The sequence below is a fragment of the Gouania willdenowi genome, chromosome 2 (genome assembly GCF_900634775.1).
Source record: "Gouania willdenowi chromosome 2, fGouWil2.1, whole genome shotgun sequence".
NCBI classification, from domain to species: Eukaryota; Metazoa; Chordata; class Actinopteri; order Blenniiformes; family Gobiesocidae; genus Gouania; species Gouania willdenowi.
Genome location: NC_041045.1, coordinates 5,990,921 through 6,010,555, shown reverse-complemented (window position 1 = coordinate 6,010,555; position 19,635 = coordinate 5,990,921). Strand labels below are relative to the sequence as shown.

Below are 19,635 nucleotides of genomic sequence, written 5' to 3'. Positions count from 1 at the left end.
CAGTTAAACAACAATAGGAACATCACTTGAGGAAATGAACTCATTTTAAATGTGAATCATTGTTGGCAGCGTTGGACCTATCGAGCGCGTATCCAAAGACTTGACTCCACTTGCATCCGCCATCAGGTTCTCACAGACTGGGTCCAACATTCAGGACAATAAGTGACGACAGAAGCATGGGGAGATCAGTGACTCAGCACAAAATCTCTCAAACTTCACAAGCAACATCTGGTCTAACATCAATTTTAATCCCAAGACTTGTAACATAAATACATGTATATTTCTAGGGCTATTACAGGCAGTGTTTCATTATTTTTGTCATATCCCAACATTTTTTCTGCACATAACTCCTCACAGTTTTCCGTTTGTGCTTTTGGATTTTTTTTAAAAATTTTAATCCAAAGATTTCGCCAAACTTTTTTGGGGGGGTTGCTATGGCAACATAAAAACTTAGTATTTTACATTGTATCAATTGTATTTGAAAGAGCTCACAGGAGAAGCTCATACTCATTCATACTGAATTCTCAGGTGCATTTTCTCCGTAAACGCAGCATGTGTAGTTGAGTTTATTTATATTTGATTAATTATTGATTGGAAACTACACAACGTTCATTATTGACCAGTGAGAATAAAGTTCAACACCCGACATGGCAACGAGATCAATTGAAATCGGCCTTCTTATGGAACAATCAACATAAATACATTTTTAATTTTTAATTCTTTTTAAAAATGCCACAATATGATTATCACAGCTATTGTTTCAAAATTTAAAAAAAAAAAAAAAACTCCAGGAAAGATTGAATCTGTTACGTGTAGTTTTCTTCTCAAATGTTTGACCTTTATGCCTGAAAGATTACATCATCTAATGGAATATTAAACTCATCGTTACAGTTTGCGGAACACTGAGTGAAAGTGAAGCTCTTCAAGGCCCGATCTAAATCTTTCAGCGTCCGCGGCGTCTCATTTGTTCTGTCACTGAAGTCCAAGGCCACACCCCTTCATTTAAGTGCCTTTTCCCTCAGATTCTTGGTGGGCTTTGTCCCTTCGTGAGCCGGTGCTGACGTCTGTGCTCCCTGAGGTCTGACGTATCAGGAGGAGCAATAACCCGTGAAATGACTCTTTTTTTTTTTTTTTCATGCGCGTGTCCCCACTTTGCCTCTTTCTGCTCATCTTGTAACAAATCACTCCACGGTCCACTTAGCCATCGGGGGGAGAAGATTGAAAGAAAATGCTGTTCACAAACACTACCCTGTAGGTGGTGGATGTACATCTATATGACCAGACGATTGTTTTATTAAAGACACAGCAGAGGGGCCAACCATAGTTTGGGGGGGGGGGTGGACCCTCCTTTAGGGGGGCCAACCCATGTCTGCATCTGAGTGTGAGATCCTCCTGTCAAGACTCAGCTCTCAGGAGAGTTGATCACTCTTATTCCTAGGATGAGTAGACGCTCCCAAGGCAAACACTACAGATTTAATTAGAAACTCCAAATAGGATTAGTCGGTGCTGTGTGTGTGTGCATGTGTGTGTGTGTGTGTGCATGTGTGTGTGTTGGAGAGAGAGTTTGAAACACTGAAAGGAAGGGATGGCAAGGAGTTATCATTTAATTTCACACACACACACACACACACACAGGTCTCACCTGGGCTGTGTGGGGTACTGCCGGTCTATTTCCTCGTAGCGTGGCTCAGGCCGAGATTCAGCTCCTCTGGGGGCCACCTGCGAGGAAAGCAGAGGATAAGTCAAAGTCAAACCTTCCAAAGTCAAACAGTGAACTCCCAAACCAGAAGTCAGACAGGAGACATTGGTAGAACCACACACATGCAGTGTTCAGTGGGTAGTTTTTATGTATCAATGCCTTAAATTTGCCTGTTTCGTGTGTACTTTTCCAAATTCCTGCTGCATTTCCTTTACTGTTTTTCTTCAAAAATATTTCGTACATTTCGCGGCTCACTCTTGCAATACCCTTGAGCGCCACAAGAGGGTGTGGCGAGTCGTTCACGTAAGCAGCGGACATTTAAAGTCAAGGCTGTAAAGTAATGGTCGAGAGGAGTTTGTTAAACGCAGACACGTCACCATTAGATTCGATTCTGATTATTTTTGATTAACGATGATCGATTCGAGTTCCGATTATTGCTGATCATCAGTTGCTGAATTACTTGACTTCTCTTTCTCACAGCACCTCCAAAAATAAGTATGGTTTAATTAAAATATCCCAATTATCAGTATTTCTTTGTTTTATATGTAGTCTTTTACTGTTCAAAACATGTCTGTTCTTGTGAATAAATGCCCCAATTTGTATTGATTCATTGATTTTATTCTCCAAATAAGAACTTTCTGTGGTCCCAGAACAGCTGTGTAATACCTTTCACCTTTATAGCAGCTTCAATAGAAATAGAACTAACGTCCTACAGCAAACATTATACACACTGCCAGTCGGTATCAAACTTGACTATTTAGATTTTAGATGCATTAACAAGGTTTCTATATGACATTGGACAAAATATACAACACAAAACTCCAAATATACTGTGTTAATGCAAAAACTATATACAAGTTTACTTATATTCATGAGTATTACCTATATTTATGAGCTTTTGGCAAAACATGATGTAATTCCAGCATTGACTAAAAGCATTCCCTTTACAATAGGGGAAAAAATTCATGTTGCTATCAGTCCTAATGGGTTAATGGAGAAACATAATCAACACAGACATTACCATAATAGGTCCGAATGGATGGAAATAAAGCGTTTTGTATGCGCTGACCTTCATAATAATCAGATTACAAACATGTTGGTCCACCTCATGAAGAAGAAGAGCTACATAGCTATACAGAGATGCTTTGCAGCAGATAAGGTTTAGCCAGAAAAACAAAATAAAGCAAGCATGCATCATGCATGCACTGGCTATTAGTGGTTTAAGCTCATGCAGATTTAATGTTTTCATAAAGAAAATGACAAACATTAGCCGGAATGTTGCAAAGAAGCTCATAAAAACCAGAGAGTCATTCGTGGCTCTCTAATGTAGCTGCGCTAAAATATTAACACAAAATCCACTTTGGAGTAAATGATATACCTAAATCTATTCCCGCTGATTTCACTGTTTTTATTTTCCGTTAGTTTATCTTGTAACTTTTCCCATTATGTCTCTGTGCGTGTTTGGTATTTATTACTTTTAAAAAAACGGTTTTCTTTGAATGTGTTTCCTCTTGCTTTCTATTCTCTCTTCATTCATTTAAACACAAACCGATACGACAGCCGTGTGTACAATAAGCGTCGAGCACATGAGCACAACACGAGGCCAGCCGTCAAACCTTTAATCTGTGCTATCAAAGGGGGTCAACCCACCGTACAGCGTGTTCAATATCACAAACACACACACTATAAAGAGTCCAAATGACTCCCATCAGGATCGCTCTATTGCTCTCCTTTGCATGCACGTATGACTTCAAACTCGTTGTGAATTTCAAAGCAGCATGGGGCATTACCAGATATCATTAGCATGTCTCTGTAATGTAGCGAATGTATCTGAAAAGCAGCCAGGATCACAGCCATGGTTGGGGCAAAGATGCTATTCAATACACAAATGCAGATTAGAGTCTGTACAGCAGAGAGGGGAAACTTTTAACACAGTGGGGGCCACGAAAATGTGATTTTCTGATCCAAGGGTCACATTTGGAATAATGAGCAATCTGAGCATTAACACAGGAAATAACAAATGGGGGATTTTAACTGTGTTTTGAGTCATTTTGTTGCCTTTTTGTGTTTTTTTAAAAAAAAAAATTCTGCCATTCTGTGTATTTTATTTAGTGTTTAGTGTATTATTGGTCATTTTGTATGTTGCTTTCTGTGGTTTTGTATATTCATCTGCCATTCTGTGTATTTTGGTTAGCGTTTAGAGTGTTATTATTCGTAATTTTTGTAAACTGTCATCATTTTGTGTGGTTTTGCTGTAGTTTTGAATAAGTTTCTGTCATTTTGTGTATTTTGTTGAATATTTTGTATATTTTTCTGCCATTCTGTGTATTTTGGTTAGTGTTTAGCATGTTACCAGTCATTTTTGTATATTTTTGCTGTCATTTTGTGTATTTTTACCATGATTATGTGTTTATTTCTGTCATTTTGTGTGTTTTGGTTAATGTTTAGCATGTTAATAGTTATTTTTGTATATTTGTGCTGTCATTTTGTTTATTTTTACTGTGGTTTTGTGTATTTTGTGTGTTTCTGGAGTCATCTTGTGTCTTTGTTTTGATGTTTTATCTATGTCCTGCAAATCTGTGTATTTTGGTTAGTAATTTTTGTAGATTTTTGTTATCTTTAAAGTGTGATTATTGGTCCTTTTTGTAAATTTTGTCATAATTTTGTTTGTTTTTGCTGTGGTTTTGAGTATTTTTCTGTCACTGTGTATTGATATTTTGTACATTTCCTGCCATTCTGTGTATTTTGGTTAGTGTTTAGCATGTTACCAGTCATTTTTGTATATTTTTGCTGTCATTTTGTGTATTTTTACTGTGATTATGTGTTTATTTCTGTCATTTTGTGTGTTTTGGTTAATGTTTAGCATGTTAATAGTTATTTTTGTATATTTGTGCTGTCATTTTGTTTATTTTTACTGTGGTTTTGTGTATTTTGTGTGTTTCTGGAGTCATCTTGTGTCTTTGTTTTGATGTTTAATCTATGTTCTACAAATCTGTGTATTTTGGTTAGTAATTTTTGTAGATTTTTGTTATGTTTAGAGTGTGATTATTGGTCCTTTTTGTAAATTTTGTCATAATTTTGTTTGTTTTTGGTGTGGTTTTGAGTATTTTTCTGTCACTGTGTATTGATATTTTGTACATTTCCTGCCATTCTGTGTATTTTGGTTAGTGTTTAGCAAGTTATTAGTCATTTTTGTTGTCATTTGGTTCATTTTTGCTGTCATTTGGTTCATTTTTGCTGTCATTTTATGGTTTTCAGAGTCTTTTTCCGTGTTCACTTTGGGTGTTGCACAAAATTAGACCATGGGCTACTTCTGGCCCCCAGACCACCAGTTTCTGATGCCTGCTGTACAGTAACCAGTAGACGACACAAGGAGTGTGTGCTTTTGTGTGCACATTCAATACAATGTCAGAAAGTGAAGCCCATTATGCAAAGGGGTGCATAATGTGAGGGAAGGCAGACATTTGTCTCTGCAATGCACTGGGTCTCAGGTGGAGGACCTTGTGTGTGAGATTGTGTGTGTAATAGTGTGTGGGTAGTCTCACTGTGAGGTGTAATACGTCTTCTGAAGCCGGAGACAGAAAAAATATGGAGAGTCGGAGAGTGTTTGAATAGAATCAGAGGAATTCTTCATGCTAATAACATAACAGCCTGCAGACAAAGAGCAATAGGTCAGAAGGACGCAGAAGGATTTTCTAAATATAAAGAGATTTTTTTAATCTGTTACACACGCGACACATTCGTAATGTGTGTGCAAGCTCTGATAATCTTTTCTTTCAAGAATGTGATCTAATGCTGCGTTTCAAGAAAATCAGAACTCCGGATTGTCCAACTTCCTACTTAAAAAAGTGACTTTGAACACCACCTGAAGTTGGAGCTCATACTTTGTAAAGTCGGGAAAAAAAATCCAATATTATAGCAATCAGCCATGTTGGAGAAATTTTGGCGATTGGAATTTTCAACAGGGAAATGTCGTTTTTCTCAGTCAGCTCGCTTCTTGATTAGGGGAAATTCCGTTCCATTTCACAAATCATTAGTCGTCGGTTTCAATATTTTTTAATGTCGACCCGTTTCAGAGCTGATTAACAGGACAAATTCACTCATAACTCACCTCAGACCACAGGATAATCTGATAGGATAATTTTATATAACAGAAGATAGTCAGGTGTTTGCTGTCCTTGGTCGGGAAGGGGGAAAATCATGACAAAAACCGCCTGATTCTCTTTATGTGTACCCCGCTTTAGTGCATGTCTTGTATCAATAATCATTGACGAAAATCCAGATTTGCTGATGATGTGGATTTTTTGTCTCTGATGGTGAAATTGCACAATCTAAGGAGGTCACGTATCTGTTTTCTGTTGGTCACAGGAATGTTTCTCAACAAAAAAGTTTTATTTATGCAGCAGCGAGGCCATCTATCAACTCGTGATAATGTAAAAGTGAAAGAGTTTCCTTGGTTTGGGGGCAGCTTGTTAAAAAGGGGCGACAGTGGATGCTGAAGACAAACGAGTCGAGGGCCGTTAGTTTAACGACTATGTTAATCTAAGAGGACGCTGCATCTGTGTGCAATTTCAACTCCCAATCAGCAGAGTTTCAGCCTGCCTGGAAGGCAGCCTCATCAGTGCAGAGCAACAATGCTCTCCTTCACCAAAAAATAAATTGTACATTTGTGTCGAGTCACGCTGCGATCCACCAGTTGCACACAAAATGGTTGGCATCTGTGCGAGTGTGAATGAGCAGAATGTCACCCATTTTTCTCATTGAAAGAGCTCTGCCATGACAGTGCCAGATGATACCAGTTGAAACACACACACACACACACACTCCTCTCCACTCTAGCAGCACAGCTGTTGCATTCATCTTAAGGAATTGCCAGGGATCAGGAAATGGATTTCATCAACGCTCATTTTGCTTGGCAGTAACTTTTTAATGCTCATACTGTACGTACAATAGTCCTCCGATGAGGGTCCCAGTGCTTTGACACAATGCCTGAGCGGCACTTTCATTCCCTGGTCGAGAGATGCTGAGATTTCCAAGGCTCTTTACCCCGACGACTCTTTGCAAATGGCATAATTAGCCTTCTGTATTGCCATTTCTCTGTGCCGTTCTTCCTCACTTCATCCATCTCCAATGCTAATTAACTGCATGTCTCAGTGTGGCGTCTCTGGCCGGCGCCCCATGCCCACCCTCCGTTGGCAGCATCGCCCACAGTGCCCCGTTTCAGATTGGCACGAGACGACAGAGCCGAAACGACATTCATCTTACCCTCACAGCAAAGAAATGAGATTTGATCAAATCTTCCATGGGAGGAAAAGTAACTGCAAACATTTGGCTCTAAACACCTTCCATATGTGGCAGAAATAAGAATGTGAAAATAAACTTTTGGGTGGAGACAGAGACGACGTAAAATCAGTGTTATCTTTTCAATGAAAATTATTGGACAAAGACAAAGACTATTATAACCATTTGTAGTGATTGAGTGTCTTAAAGCTTGAGCATACCAAGACATTTTGGACAAAGTTATGCTTCCAGCTTTGTGGAGACAGTTTTGGAAAGACTTTGTCATTCCAAAACCAGGTCCATAAAAACATGAACCTCAACCCCATCGATCAACTTTAAACTTGAATTTGCACTTCCACATACATTTTAAAGTATGCACAAAACAGACAAAATCCAAGCCATAAACATTTTGATATTATTATTATTATTATTATTATTGAGCTTTATTTTTCACGGAAATGTACCCACATCTGTGGATAAGGTCATTTTTGTGTGCGCGAAGCACTTCAAGAATGACTGCTTCGCCAGTATAAAGAAGGATTTGCCAAAAGACTTTGTCTGATTGAGGGTTCAATTCCTTCTATCTTTGGAGACGACGAACAGAGCACTTCGGTAAGCTGTAAATAACGCTAAAAAGTGTGATGATAAGACGTCCCTGTCATTGTTTTGTTAGCATTAGCAGTTGCGCTGGGTGCTCGTTTTAGATCCTTGATGATATGGCCTACGTGATTTAATTTAAGTCTAAAGTTATCATTAGTCATTTCATTTTGCCGTTTTTGTCTCCGAAAAGACTGTATTAAAATGCATTTCGTGACGGTAGCTTGGCGGTAGCGTTAGCTCGGCGCTTGTGTTAGCTCACTTGTTAGGGTTCTGCAGGTTCATCATCTTCATTTTCCTCTCGCTCCGCCGGGTCCGACTCTGGCTTGAACATGTAAAGCTGGATGAACAAGTCTTCTGTGGTTGACATTTAGTAAATAACGTGTGAATAAACATTTTCTGCGGCGCTAGATAATCGTATCTCTTCTATCAAACTACAAAAATGGCCGAACAGGGTGGAGTTGAACTGAGTGTCACCTCTGCAACCTGGAGAGGGGGCGGGGTATGAAGTGTCTCATTTGCATTTAAAGAGACGGCACCAAAACAAGTTGCTCTCAGAAGCACATCAGAAAAGGGGTAGAAAAGGGGTGGAGCTATAATAATGAGGAATTCAGACCCAAGCATTGCAGTTCCGCTTTATATAGACCACAACTGTATGATTTATATGTAAAAAGGAAGGATTTAAAAGCCTTTAAAGGACAGAAATATCTAGAACTGAACTAGTTCTTCTGCTGGACCAAGTGGATGCTCTGGGGCCGGCATTAGACCCCCAGGCCTAGAGTTTGACACATCCCCAGGACGACCACAGACAAATTTTTGTCTTAATTTTTTGTTCAAGCATCGTTTTTTACAAACCTGTGTTTTTAACTGACGGCTGTCGGCATAGCAACTAATTAATAACCAACTACTAGTGAAAAAGGTCAGAGCAGCTCTTTGATGCCAGTTGAGTCTCACCCGCTGGCACAGGCGATTATGTCGAATTAGGAGGCTTTGTGTGCGTCTGTGTGTGTCTAACAAGAGGCTCTCTGGCCCCCCCAGTGTACACTAAACACATCCACACCTGGACCCCGCACACTCTGAGCTCATTAGCAGCAGATGGTCCACGTACACACACACGCACACACACACACACACACACACACACACACACACGCGCACACGCACACGCACACGCACACGCACACGCACACGCACACGCGCACACACACACACACGAGGACCGAAGGCTACACACACTCTGGCTGGAATGCAGTCTCCGTTGGTAATAGGCCAATCTGCTGATAATTGTCTTCTTCGTTGGTGTTTGTTCAGCTTCAACTCTTGACCTCCGAGTGGACGTTTTACCTCCACATACAGTTTAGTTTGGGATTGAACTAGATCAAGAAGTCAGAAAAATGAGAGTCAATGTTTTGGCAACAGATGGAGGTTTGAATGGGTCGCTATTTCCCAAGAAAGTTACTTTTGTGAAGCACAAATAGGAAAAATGACATGAACACATTTTAAAGTGCTTTAAAAGCAGAAAACAAGTTATTTTGATCAAAAATACGACAGACTTAGACTGAAAATGTCCTTCAAAGTAAGAATGAACCCTAAAATTGCATTTTTTTAATACTCTTCAGCTGCTTGCCGGAGGCAGCAAATCTATCTAAAAATGTTTTGAAAGTGTGGAAAACTCACATGCGTGCATCGACTAAAGCAGGGGTGTAGAACATGTGGCCCGTGGGCCAGCTCCAATAGCTCCAGGAAAAAGTAAACGAGTGAATAATTGTGAAAACTACTAAACAAATACGTTTATGGAATACAAGGCCTTACATATTCACAAATTCAAGAAAAGGCTTGAAATCTTCCAATGCTTTTAATCACATGACTGCAAGTATTTTTAATCGTGAATTGCGGAAAGACTCTAGAGTTTTCCCTAATCTCGTAAACAATCCCACAAGATTTCCCTAAAAAGTGCGGAAAAATTGGTCAAAAGAAGCAAGTATTTTTGAAATGAAGACCCTGTAGGAACTAATATTTGTCATTTATTGCTTGGATATAGTCAGTGTTTTACACACTGTGCACATCATTTACCGACACCTAAAATCTGTGGCCCACTTGAGATCAAACGGGTACGTATTTGGCCCCTGAACACCTCTGTAATCAACACAGATGCTAAACTTGTTCCATGTGTGTCAGAGTGTGTTAGTGCGTGTGTGGTCATTGGAGTGTTGTTCCTGGGTCGGCCCTCCTACATGAGTTTGTTTGCCTTCCCACTGTTCAGTAAAATAACATGCCGGTAACCCCAGTGAGCGTGCATATGTGAGTGGCAGCGTTCATTTCTCCATCTTCAGGTTATGACGCCCTGAAAGGTGCGTCACCAGGTTTCTGTGTGTGCACGTGTGTGTGTGTGTGTGTGTGTGTGTCCTCTTCAGCATCACATGAGCACAACCCACTCTTCACTGGCCTAATACAAAATGTCAGGAGGTTCCTCTGTTTGACCTTCAGATGCTTTGATGTAACCTGGGTTAACACTGACTGACCTCAGCTAAGGGGTCACTGCACACAAAATTGGTAAAAATAGAGAAACAACACAGCTGCATTTGTTTTTTGGAGCTTTACATTCTCCATGCATGAAAAAAAAATAATTTTAAAAAATGCAAATGTTTCACTGCACAATCTGGTGACAAATGGAAACACATTTTAGGGAAAGGAAGAAAATAAATATCAAATCCCAGAGAGTTTACAATTAATAAAATAAAAAAACAACTAAATAAATAAATAATGTCTCTCCTAATTCTGATTACAATGAGTGGTTTATTTTTTAATAATTAATGATAAATGATCAGATTAAGGTGCGCGATGGAGGAAGGCAATAAAAGGCGTCTCTCACGAGTTTTACGTCAAAAGGTTCACATTGATCATCAAATAATGACTAATTTCATCACCAATAAAGGAAAAAAAACAAAGATTTTGTGTTTTCGTGTGTATTTTTGTTGTCGTTTGTAGCGGTTTAGATTCCTTTTGTGTAGTTTTGTTCATATTTCTTTTCATTTTTGTGTTTATGGTATATTTTTCTGTCATTTTGTGTGTTTTGGGAGTCATTTTGCTTATTAATTCAGTTTTGTGTGATTTTGTTGTCATTTAGTATTTTATTGTTGTTTTGTATACTGATCAGTTATTTATTTGTTGTCTCCTTGTGTGTAATCTGTGCACATTTGTTAGAATTTATCCTTTTGTTTGTTATTGTTGTCCTTTTGAGTATTTTTTTAGTAATTTACTTCATTTTTGTGTGTATTTTTGCTGTTTGTGGAGTCATTTTATGTATTTTGTGTGATTAATTTTTGGGACAAACATAATTCTAACCTGGCAGAGTTAACTGTGTGACCTTAACCATGTGCTTAATCCAAAGTGCTTTATCTCAAAGGCATTCCTACATCATTGTAATATGTGCAAAAGTAGTTTTAGGTAAGTGATTTTCTCTCCATCATTTAGACTTAAAGACTCGGTCCACGTTGCTTGTATCTCACTGTTCCCAGTGGTTTTCTTTCTCAAGTGCAAACAAAAGAGAGAAAAAATGCAACATCTTTTCTAAAACCGACTTCATGTGGTCCGTTACAAGTGGCAGTGCAGAGTTGACCTTGGAGGAATAAACCGCAGAGTCATTCTTTGCCGTCTCTGTGTTTACACGTACACATCTATTCGGGAGTAAAGAACATATTTTTAGGCCAGTTTTAAAAACAAACAAACCCCTGAGCGTTTTTTCTTGTAGATCAAAATGAAACATCAGAAAGTGACCTGCCCTGCCCTCCTTAAACCCAAACAGATGACGGTGAGCAGCTTTGATGTGAGAGCGGGCACAATAATGGTGAAAACTGGGCTTTTGTATCAACTTTCAGACAGATCACACTGCAGCTTGCCCGTAGGCCACAGACAAGCTTCAGGGATAAAGACGGACACATAATAAGTCCCTGTAGGCTTTTGTTGGCCCAGATGGAGAGGATGGAGGAGAAGCAATGGAAAAAGACGACTTAAAACAGAATCCAAAAGGTGAAAGAAAATGAGAAAAGGCGAGAAGAAATAAAGAAATAAAGAGAGGGGTACATGGAGCCTGAGGGATAAGTCGGAGAGGTGAGGACAGAGGAGGCGTCCGTGGATGGAATCGCTCATCGTGACTTTGCAGAGTGTGAAAACTCTTGTTATCAACGGGTGGAAACATAACGCTCACTGGTGTCTTTGACTCCCACGAGTGTGAGCAGGAGTTCAGTGAAAGAAACAACAACAAAAGCAAACATGAAGACAAACAAGGAGGTATAGGAGAGGCATCAGCGTGGTTCTCAAGCTCTGGTTTAGAACAGAACACACTGATCACAGTTACATGATGTTTTTTTTTTTTTTTTTTTAATTTGGAATTGATTCTTCTGAATTAAAGTATTCTGCTTCGCTTGTTTTGGGCGGCCATCTTGGATTATGTCATCATCAGCGCGTCATCGCGACAGGACGAACATGCGCAGAACAACCAGAGTAAATTCTATTTGGAATTAACTCGCCACTTTATTCAAATTTAAATTTAATTCAGAATGGCCATTTTTATTGCGAATTAGGTGTTTACAAGGTCATTTTAAAGAGGATTTAATTTTTATTCTGAATTAAAGCTCTCATGTAAACATGGCCACTACAGTTTTAGTTATTAAATAAGTTTGCTGTCAACAGGGTGAGCATATGGATGAACAAAGGGGGGTAAAAACCACACGCTGTCCTGCAGGGCAGCCAGACTGCTTTATTTAAATTGCCTCCCACAGACAGCTGAAGTACACGGACACTAGTTTAAATGTAATGCTCATACAGTGTTTACTGTATTGGCTTTGCTGTGAAGGCCCTGAGGTGGCACCACTGTCTCATTATTTGGATCAAACCTGCTGTGAGGAAGAAGGGGGGATTCACTGGATCTCAGGCTCTGTCTTGGAGTCATTCATCAACGTGTGAACGGCATGTTTTGTAAACCACAAACATTCCAGGCGTCGCCACAAGCCCAAAACCACTGGCAACATTCCAACCAATAACAAAACAAATATACAGTCCAGTTGAACAACTTTTCTGTCTTAAATCCTGAACCCGTATAGATTCTCTAACCTACGTTTCATTCACTTCTGCAGAAAAATAACTGGAAACATAACTGACCTTAAAGAAATCCATACGCAAATGGCAAAAGATGTTTTTGCTTGTTTCGACAATAAATCAATTTACTCTCCGTGCACCATCGTTGTCGGCTAATGCCTTTCCAGGCGAAATGTTTGGAGGCATTAGTGCAAAAAGCTATTACATTAGCATTGCAAAACATCAAATTATCTCACCTCACTGGACCAGAATGAAATCATCTTTCAAAGACTGAACGCAGGTCTAAAGGGAAGCATCTGCTGCAGGACTTTTACTTTATAATTATCACCTGGCTTCCTACATTAAGGCTGACTTCTGCTTTTAGTCCTCCTCTGTCATTTCCCACCCCCCGTGGTGACTCACAGCTCCTTGTTCAGGGTTATTCTGAGTTGCGCGGCTCAAGCACTGACTTGTGGTGGTGTCTGTGCAATTTTATAGTCCAGAATAAACCCCAGTCCGATCCACAGACTCGGGGACAGGCCTTTAATCAGCACCACGGCTGCACATGGCTCAAAGCGTAAAAGTGCAGGGTGCGATGCCGAGGAAACAAAATCTCGAGACGATCTTACGTGTAATTACTGAAGTTCCAGAAAGTTGATGCTTTGTGGATTTGTCTGAAGCCGTCAGCGGTGTTATGAACTCTGAAACATAGCTTTAGTTTGAGGTTTAAAGGACTTTGACGATCAAAAGACTGTGTGCGCGTGCGTGTGTGTGTGTGTGTGTGTGACATGTGGCCTCCCTGTAGATGCTCGTTCATTAATGTGTCAGTGGTATGCGACCTCTTAAAACATCTGCTATAAAATCGTGTGTGGGTGTTGTATGCATTAGCTCACTAGCTGCTACTGCGTCTTTCTACATTTGTGTGTGTGTGTGTGTGTGTGTGTGTGCGTTTCTTTTCTCTACGTTTTAGATCATCCCATTAAAGCAAATGTTGCCAATCTAAGCATCAGGACAGGGCTGTAGAGTTGATAGTGGATGTAGGTTTATGTTAAAATACCTACTACGTAAGGTTGAAATTGTTTGTTGACTACTGATCATGTGACTTACATTTCTTAAAAGTTTTGGATTGGGTTTTCCACAGAAGAACGCAAAGATGGCGCGGAAGCGTTAAAGTTTCATGATAGATTCAGCAAGGATTGGCTCAATCTGTGCTCTCGCAGAGGAAGTAGAATCTATTCTATTTCTCAATTTAAGATACGAGGTTAGATTGTGACATTTCTTCATTTTTATCGTGATTTCTTGCCAGAAAACGCTTTTTTTGTTCTGGTTTGTTTATAGTGATGTGACGTCACTCTGCCAGACATTACATTTCGGATTTTTCCGTGGCAAGCCACAAAATCAAGCAATTTTCAATATGTGAAAACACCCAGAAATGTCACTTTGACACAGTTTTTGGGGGCAGACTAGAAGAAGAACTTTTCAATGACTTACAGGGGCCAGTTTAAAAAATGTTGGGGATCCTCGCTGGCAAGTTTAAATCTAATGAATAAAGGATAAAAATTAGATTAGATTGAAAATTAAGTTATACTTAAAAAGACGACATGTGGAGCAGCCATTCTTTCTGTCTTTTTTTTACTCATTATAGCCCTGCAGGTGCATCCCTTAAACCTTGAATCAACACAAACCCACATCCGTGCACACACACACACACGGGAATGTGCTAACATGATTAAAACAAACATTAGTGCGACCCCCTTCAGAGAATCAGCCTCACACTGGCTGCTCTCTTACTTTCTTCCATATGGCTAAACAAGCTAATGCAGCTGCAATCTGCATTTAGAGACTTACATTATACTTATTATTATTAACATTAATGCCTTTTATTAGAAACGTTCAGACAAAAAATGGAGCTCCAACAACCACACAAGTCATGATGCGATACATGTTGATCTTTTCAGTGCAATTCACAACAAACTCCGTAACTCTGTATCAATAAGAAGGAATGCTGAGTCATCGTGTCATTTTGTGCGACCACAATTTACGAGCAAACAAAGACGTGAGGACTCTGCACAGATACGAGAGTATTACAATAACGATGGAGTCTTTACGATGCAGGGAAAACTAAAAAATTACAACAAAAGAAGGACGCAACATGAGTTTTATCCATTACCACCACAAATCAATCACATTATTGATTAAAGAAATATCTACAGACTGAAAGTAAAAGCCAATGTGGAGGTAGGAGTGTAGAGCTCGGTTTCAGAATAATAGGAGATTCTTCTTTTGCAATCCTGTGAAGTTACAGCAGATGGAGACGATCATTTTTTTTTAAATTTATCAGATAAAGACAATCTAGGCCTCATAGATCACTAAATCTAAGATTATTTGCTCAGAAAAAATTATGAAAGGTTGAAATGAAGGCTAGAAAGTTTGTTTTGATATCCACTATAAACACTTCCTTAAATTTATCGCACATTGCATTGTGGGACGTGGGATTTATTGTTTTTTTTTTATTTCTTTTTTACTTTGATTTCTTGTGTTTCTTCACCAGACAAGGACGACAGCGATTGGATTGACACAATTTTTGTTCTAGTTTGTTCCCAGTATTTCACCTCACTCTGCAAGACATTCAGACATTTTGATCTTTCCGTGTAAAATCCGCCTTTGTTTTGTTTCAGTCTGTAAAAACAACACAAATGTGTCAGGAAGTCCCTTTGGCAGAGTTTTTGGGGGGGCAAACCCAAGAAATCATGGTAAGAATAAAGGGAGATCATCTCCAGCAGCTTTAGCCTTCAATTGTAGACTTGAATGCTTGATGTCAGTGAGATTTGGTAGTGAGTCCAAATGTATCCATGTACTTCACTTTACCTGTTTTATTCCTTCTTTAAGCGTCACTACATCCATCAGACACTCCAATATCCTATATGTTTCTCTTTTTAAACTCCCTTTGTTCTCATTTTATTCTCTGTGTAAATCATAAATTCTTGTGAGCACTCCAACCTCCTCTTAACCATTCCACTCGTTGCGTCCGTCACTCTCTGAGCTACGTGTCTTCCTCCGGGGCCGCCCTCTGAACCACTGCAGCTTTCCAAACATGTGAAACAGAGAGAGCGTACCTGAATCTACCTGGAATGTGTTTGCATGTGTAAAGGCTGGGATACAGTGTCCGATTTTTTAATCGTTGCACTCAGCTGCAGCTCAAACTATGCGACTCGCGCAGAGCTCGAATGTACTGTACGGACCGACACTCTGACACGATCTGACTGCTCACACTGTGTGTCCATACACGACACGTCTGGGTCTTGTTTCCGGAAATGCAACGTACAAATTAGAAGAAGAAGAAGAAGAACTCTGAAGCGTCGCCATTAAAACAGACGAAGAAGAAGAACCCGGAAGTGGAGAGACATTCGCAAATCTCAGCAAAAAGAGCTTTAAAAAAGAAAAAACGGGGATGTGATGGACCAGGAACTGGCTGGACAGACGTGGGCAGTACAGACCGTCAATATTACAGCGGTCCTACGTTGACCAGTGTGAGCGTTTAAGGTAAACTGGTCCGTGGCACTGCTTCAACTGTGAGATACCCTCACGAGGAGCGACTGGATTTCAAACATGTTTGATTTCTTTATGACCAAATGATTGCGTTTTGAACGCAATTTCATCGAAGGTTGTTTTGGGCAGGAGCCTCGTAACTCCCGTGAAATCTCATCACGCCAAGCTCTGCTGCTAGCGCATAGCATCTCTTCTTCACTATCTGCTGGTCCAAACAAATATCAGACGTAAATACAGTGCAATTTTTTTTAAAGTCCAATTGTTAAGGCACAAAATACATTTTCAGTTGTACTTTTAAAAAGAAAAGGAACTATTATGTAGTTTTGCATTGTTTACTATAGAACTAGAATTTAAATTAATAGGCTTCTTCTTCATTTGTATTATTCCTTTATTTATTTAATTCAAGATTTATTTTTAGTTAAATTGCATTGTTTTGAATAGTTTATCAAGGGATTCTTTTGACAATGAAAAATAAAAGGAAAACAGTACAGTATTTTCTATTTTTTTTCACCCAAAAAAATAGAGGAATATTTTTCAGTCATTTGTTACAATCCCATTTTGTAAAATAAATTGTGAGAGAATCGTATCGTGAACCCAGTATCGTGAATCGAATCGTATCGGGAGTTGAGTGAATCGTTACATCCCTAATGGAAACATCTTATAATGCTAAGAAATGTCTCGAAGCATCTGAAATTCCTCCTCATGAAAGCGTAAAAAACTTTTAGTGATATTTGAGTGTTTTTTTAATTCAGGTGTTTCCATTACCAGTATTTATTGCGCTATTTAGATTTCCACAATTTCAAGGGTAATGGAAAGGCAGCTCGTGTGAGTTTTGATTTCGGCCCCCCCCTACCATTTAACGCATATGTTTTGCAAAAAACTGTAATGGAAAAAGAGCTACTCTGACCACAAAGCACCCGGGGACACGTCTGGAAACTGGACTGAAGCGACTCGTGGACTTTGTGAGGAGTTTACGCATGAATACATGTGCATTTATTTGGACCGTGGGCGCAGAAGACCATTGAGGGCTGCTGCCAGTGGGCATGCAGCCCCCCACACAGATCACCAAAGTACGTCTATGTGTGTGTGGGGGGCCATCTATCACTGTGACAGGCCGGTTTGAGTTTACTTAATGATGTGGGGGGGTTTATTTATGAAGTGATGGCCGCTGTGTGGGAGGGGGAGAGATTGAGACAGCCCGAGGATGTGACATTAAAATATCATCAAGGTGATGGATGTCTGCACACACACAACATTAGAGAAAAGTACAAAATAAGAACAAACAGCTGCGAAATGGACGACAACTCGTGTCTGGACTTGTGCGAGTGTGTGTGTGTGTGTGTGTGTGTGTTGGGAGGGATGCGACCGACTTTCTGTGACTTCTGTTCATTAAGGTGTCACGTGTGCTGCCAATGTTGTTTACGACTCCCAGGGTAATGAGTTGAAGATAAGATGCATGGGTGTGTGTGTGTGTGTGTGTGTGTGTCCTCCAATAAACGTGCACTTTCTTATCTTGACTGGCTCACAGTGTCATCCTTCTTGTAGTCTGTCCGTGTCACACAGCCGGTCAGACACGGAGCTCATCAAGTAGATTTACATGAGAATAATAATAATACGATGCAGTGTGTTGAATATGAATATATGGTTATGTAAGCAGTATTGAGCTTAGAGGCACTGCAGTGGGATATTATACCTCTGTGTACAATAGAACTGCACACGAAGATGCACCATCACTCCTAAAGTCATTTTATAGCAAAAGTGGGCATTTTTTTATCACAGCAGGGACCACAGAACTATCTCTTGATCTAAGGACCACATTATTTACATTCATGTCTACATTTAGTTCAATCTGAGCATTAACACAAAAAAAAACAAAGGGTCTGTGTGTGTTTCTGATGTCGTTTTGTGTTTTTGGAGTCATTTCTGTGTATTTTTGTTGTCTTTTGTACATTTTGGAATTTTACTGGGTTTTGTGTGTTATGAGTAAATTTCTGTGTTTTTGCTGTTCTATTGAGTTTTTTATTTTTATTTCTTCAGGTTTTTAAGTGATTTTGAGTATTTTTTGCATTTCTTTTTGTGTATTTCTGGTAATTTGGCATGGCTTTATTATTGTCATTGTGTATTTTTGTAGTCTTCTGTGTTTATGGAGTAGTTTTGTGTATTTTTACTGTTCTTTTGTGTATTTTAAATTTTAGTTGTGCTTTTGAGTCATTCTGTGTATTGTTCTTTCCTTAAACTGAGCAGTAGAGATGTGTTCATGAGCTGATTCCATTTCTTTATCCAAATAGTATTTAATGCACTCAAAGTCATTTTCAGGAAATGTGCTTTTGAAGGACTCTTCGTCAGGACGCCTTCAAACATTTATCCTAAAGCGTAGATGGGAACGTGTTCGCGCTCAGTTTGCTTGTCAATGTTATCTGCTTCACTTTCATGTTTACTTGTTCTGCCTGTTGCAATCATTGTATTCAAAAAGCTCATTTTCTCTGTGGACACGTTTCCTTTTTTCGTCAATTGAAGTGTTTTGCAGTGTTTTCTTCTTTTTATAGCCACAATGCATAAAAATAGTCATTATTTTCCTTGTATTGTTCGGGCCTTTCTTTGTTCTTTTTTGGTAAAATCAGTCATGTTGTGGTGAGGACTCACAAATCAAACGGAATTAAACTATTGAATGAAAGCGAGTGAGAATAAACAGAAAGTTGACTGCAAACTAAGCAAAGAAAGAACTGAGTAATGTGCTCGGTTATTGAACCAGTGACAACCTCTGATTGTAACGTTGAATTATTCCTTCATGTCGATCTCCATCTTTAAGAACGGTGAAACTGTGACGTTAATGAATAAATACATTGTTCCAAACACAATTTTGACATTTTTTGTGCTGCTTGGAAGAAAGTTTAAAGATATGTACTTAAATTGGATGCTATTTTCCATTGTTATCCTGCATGTGTCTTCAATGTTTTCGGAGTCATTTTGTGTATTTTGGCTGTTCTTAATCTGTATTTCTTGCAATTTTATATTTGTATTGTCATTTTGTTGTTGTTGTTGTTTTATATATTATTCTGTATTTTTGTAATATGTGTTTTTTTAATAGTTTTGTGTATTTTTGCTGTCGTTTTGTAAACTTCTGTCATGCTTTTGTATAATTTTACTGTTCTTTGGTGTAATTTTTTGTCATTTGAAGTATTTTTGCAGGGTTTTTTTGTTGCAATTTTTGTAGTATTTGCAGTATTCTTGTCGGGTTTTGGGTTACTTTTGTCTACTTTTGTTATCTTTTCGAGTGTTTTTCTGTTGCTTTTTTGTATTATGAGTAATTTTTTTTATTCTTGCGCTTTCTGAGTAAATTTGTGTATTTTGACTGTTGTTTGTGTAGTTCTATTGTGCTTTTATGTAATTTGACTGTTCTTTTGTAGTTTTTGGAGTATTCCTGTCTGGCTTTG

At 39.0% G+C, this 19,635-nt stretch overlaps 1 protein-coding gene across 3 annotated transcripts in view; it reads right to left on the bottom strand.

Moving 5' to 3' along the window:
• pard3ba (par-3 family cell polarity regulator beta a) overlaps positions 1 to 19,635 on the bottom strand; it is a 162,375-nt gene that overhangs the window by 11,649 nt on the left and 131,091 nt on the right. For all 3 annotated transcript variants that reach the window (XM_028470453.1, XM_028470464.1, XM_028470472.1), the window contains one exon: positions 1,643 to 1,719. In XM_028470453.1, the coding sequence (XP_028326254.1) occupies positions 1,643 to 1,719 (77 nt within the window). The remainder of the gene's footprint in view (positions 1 to 1,642; positions 1,720 to 19,635) is intronic.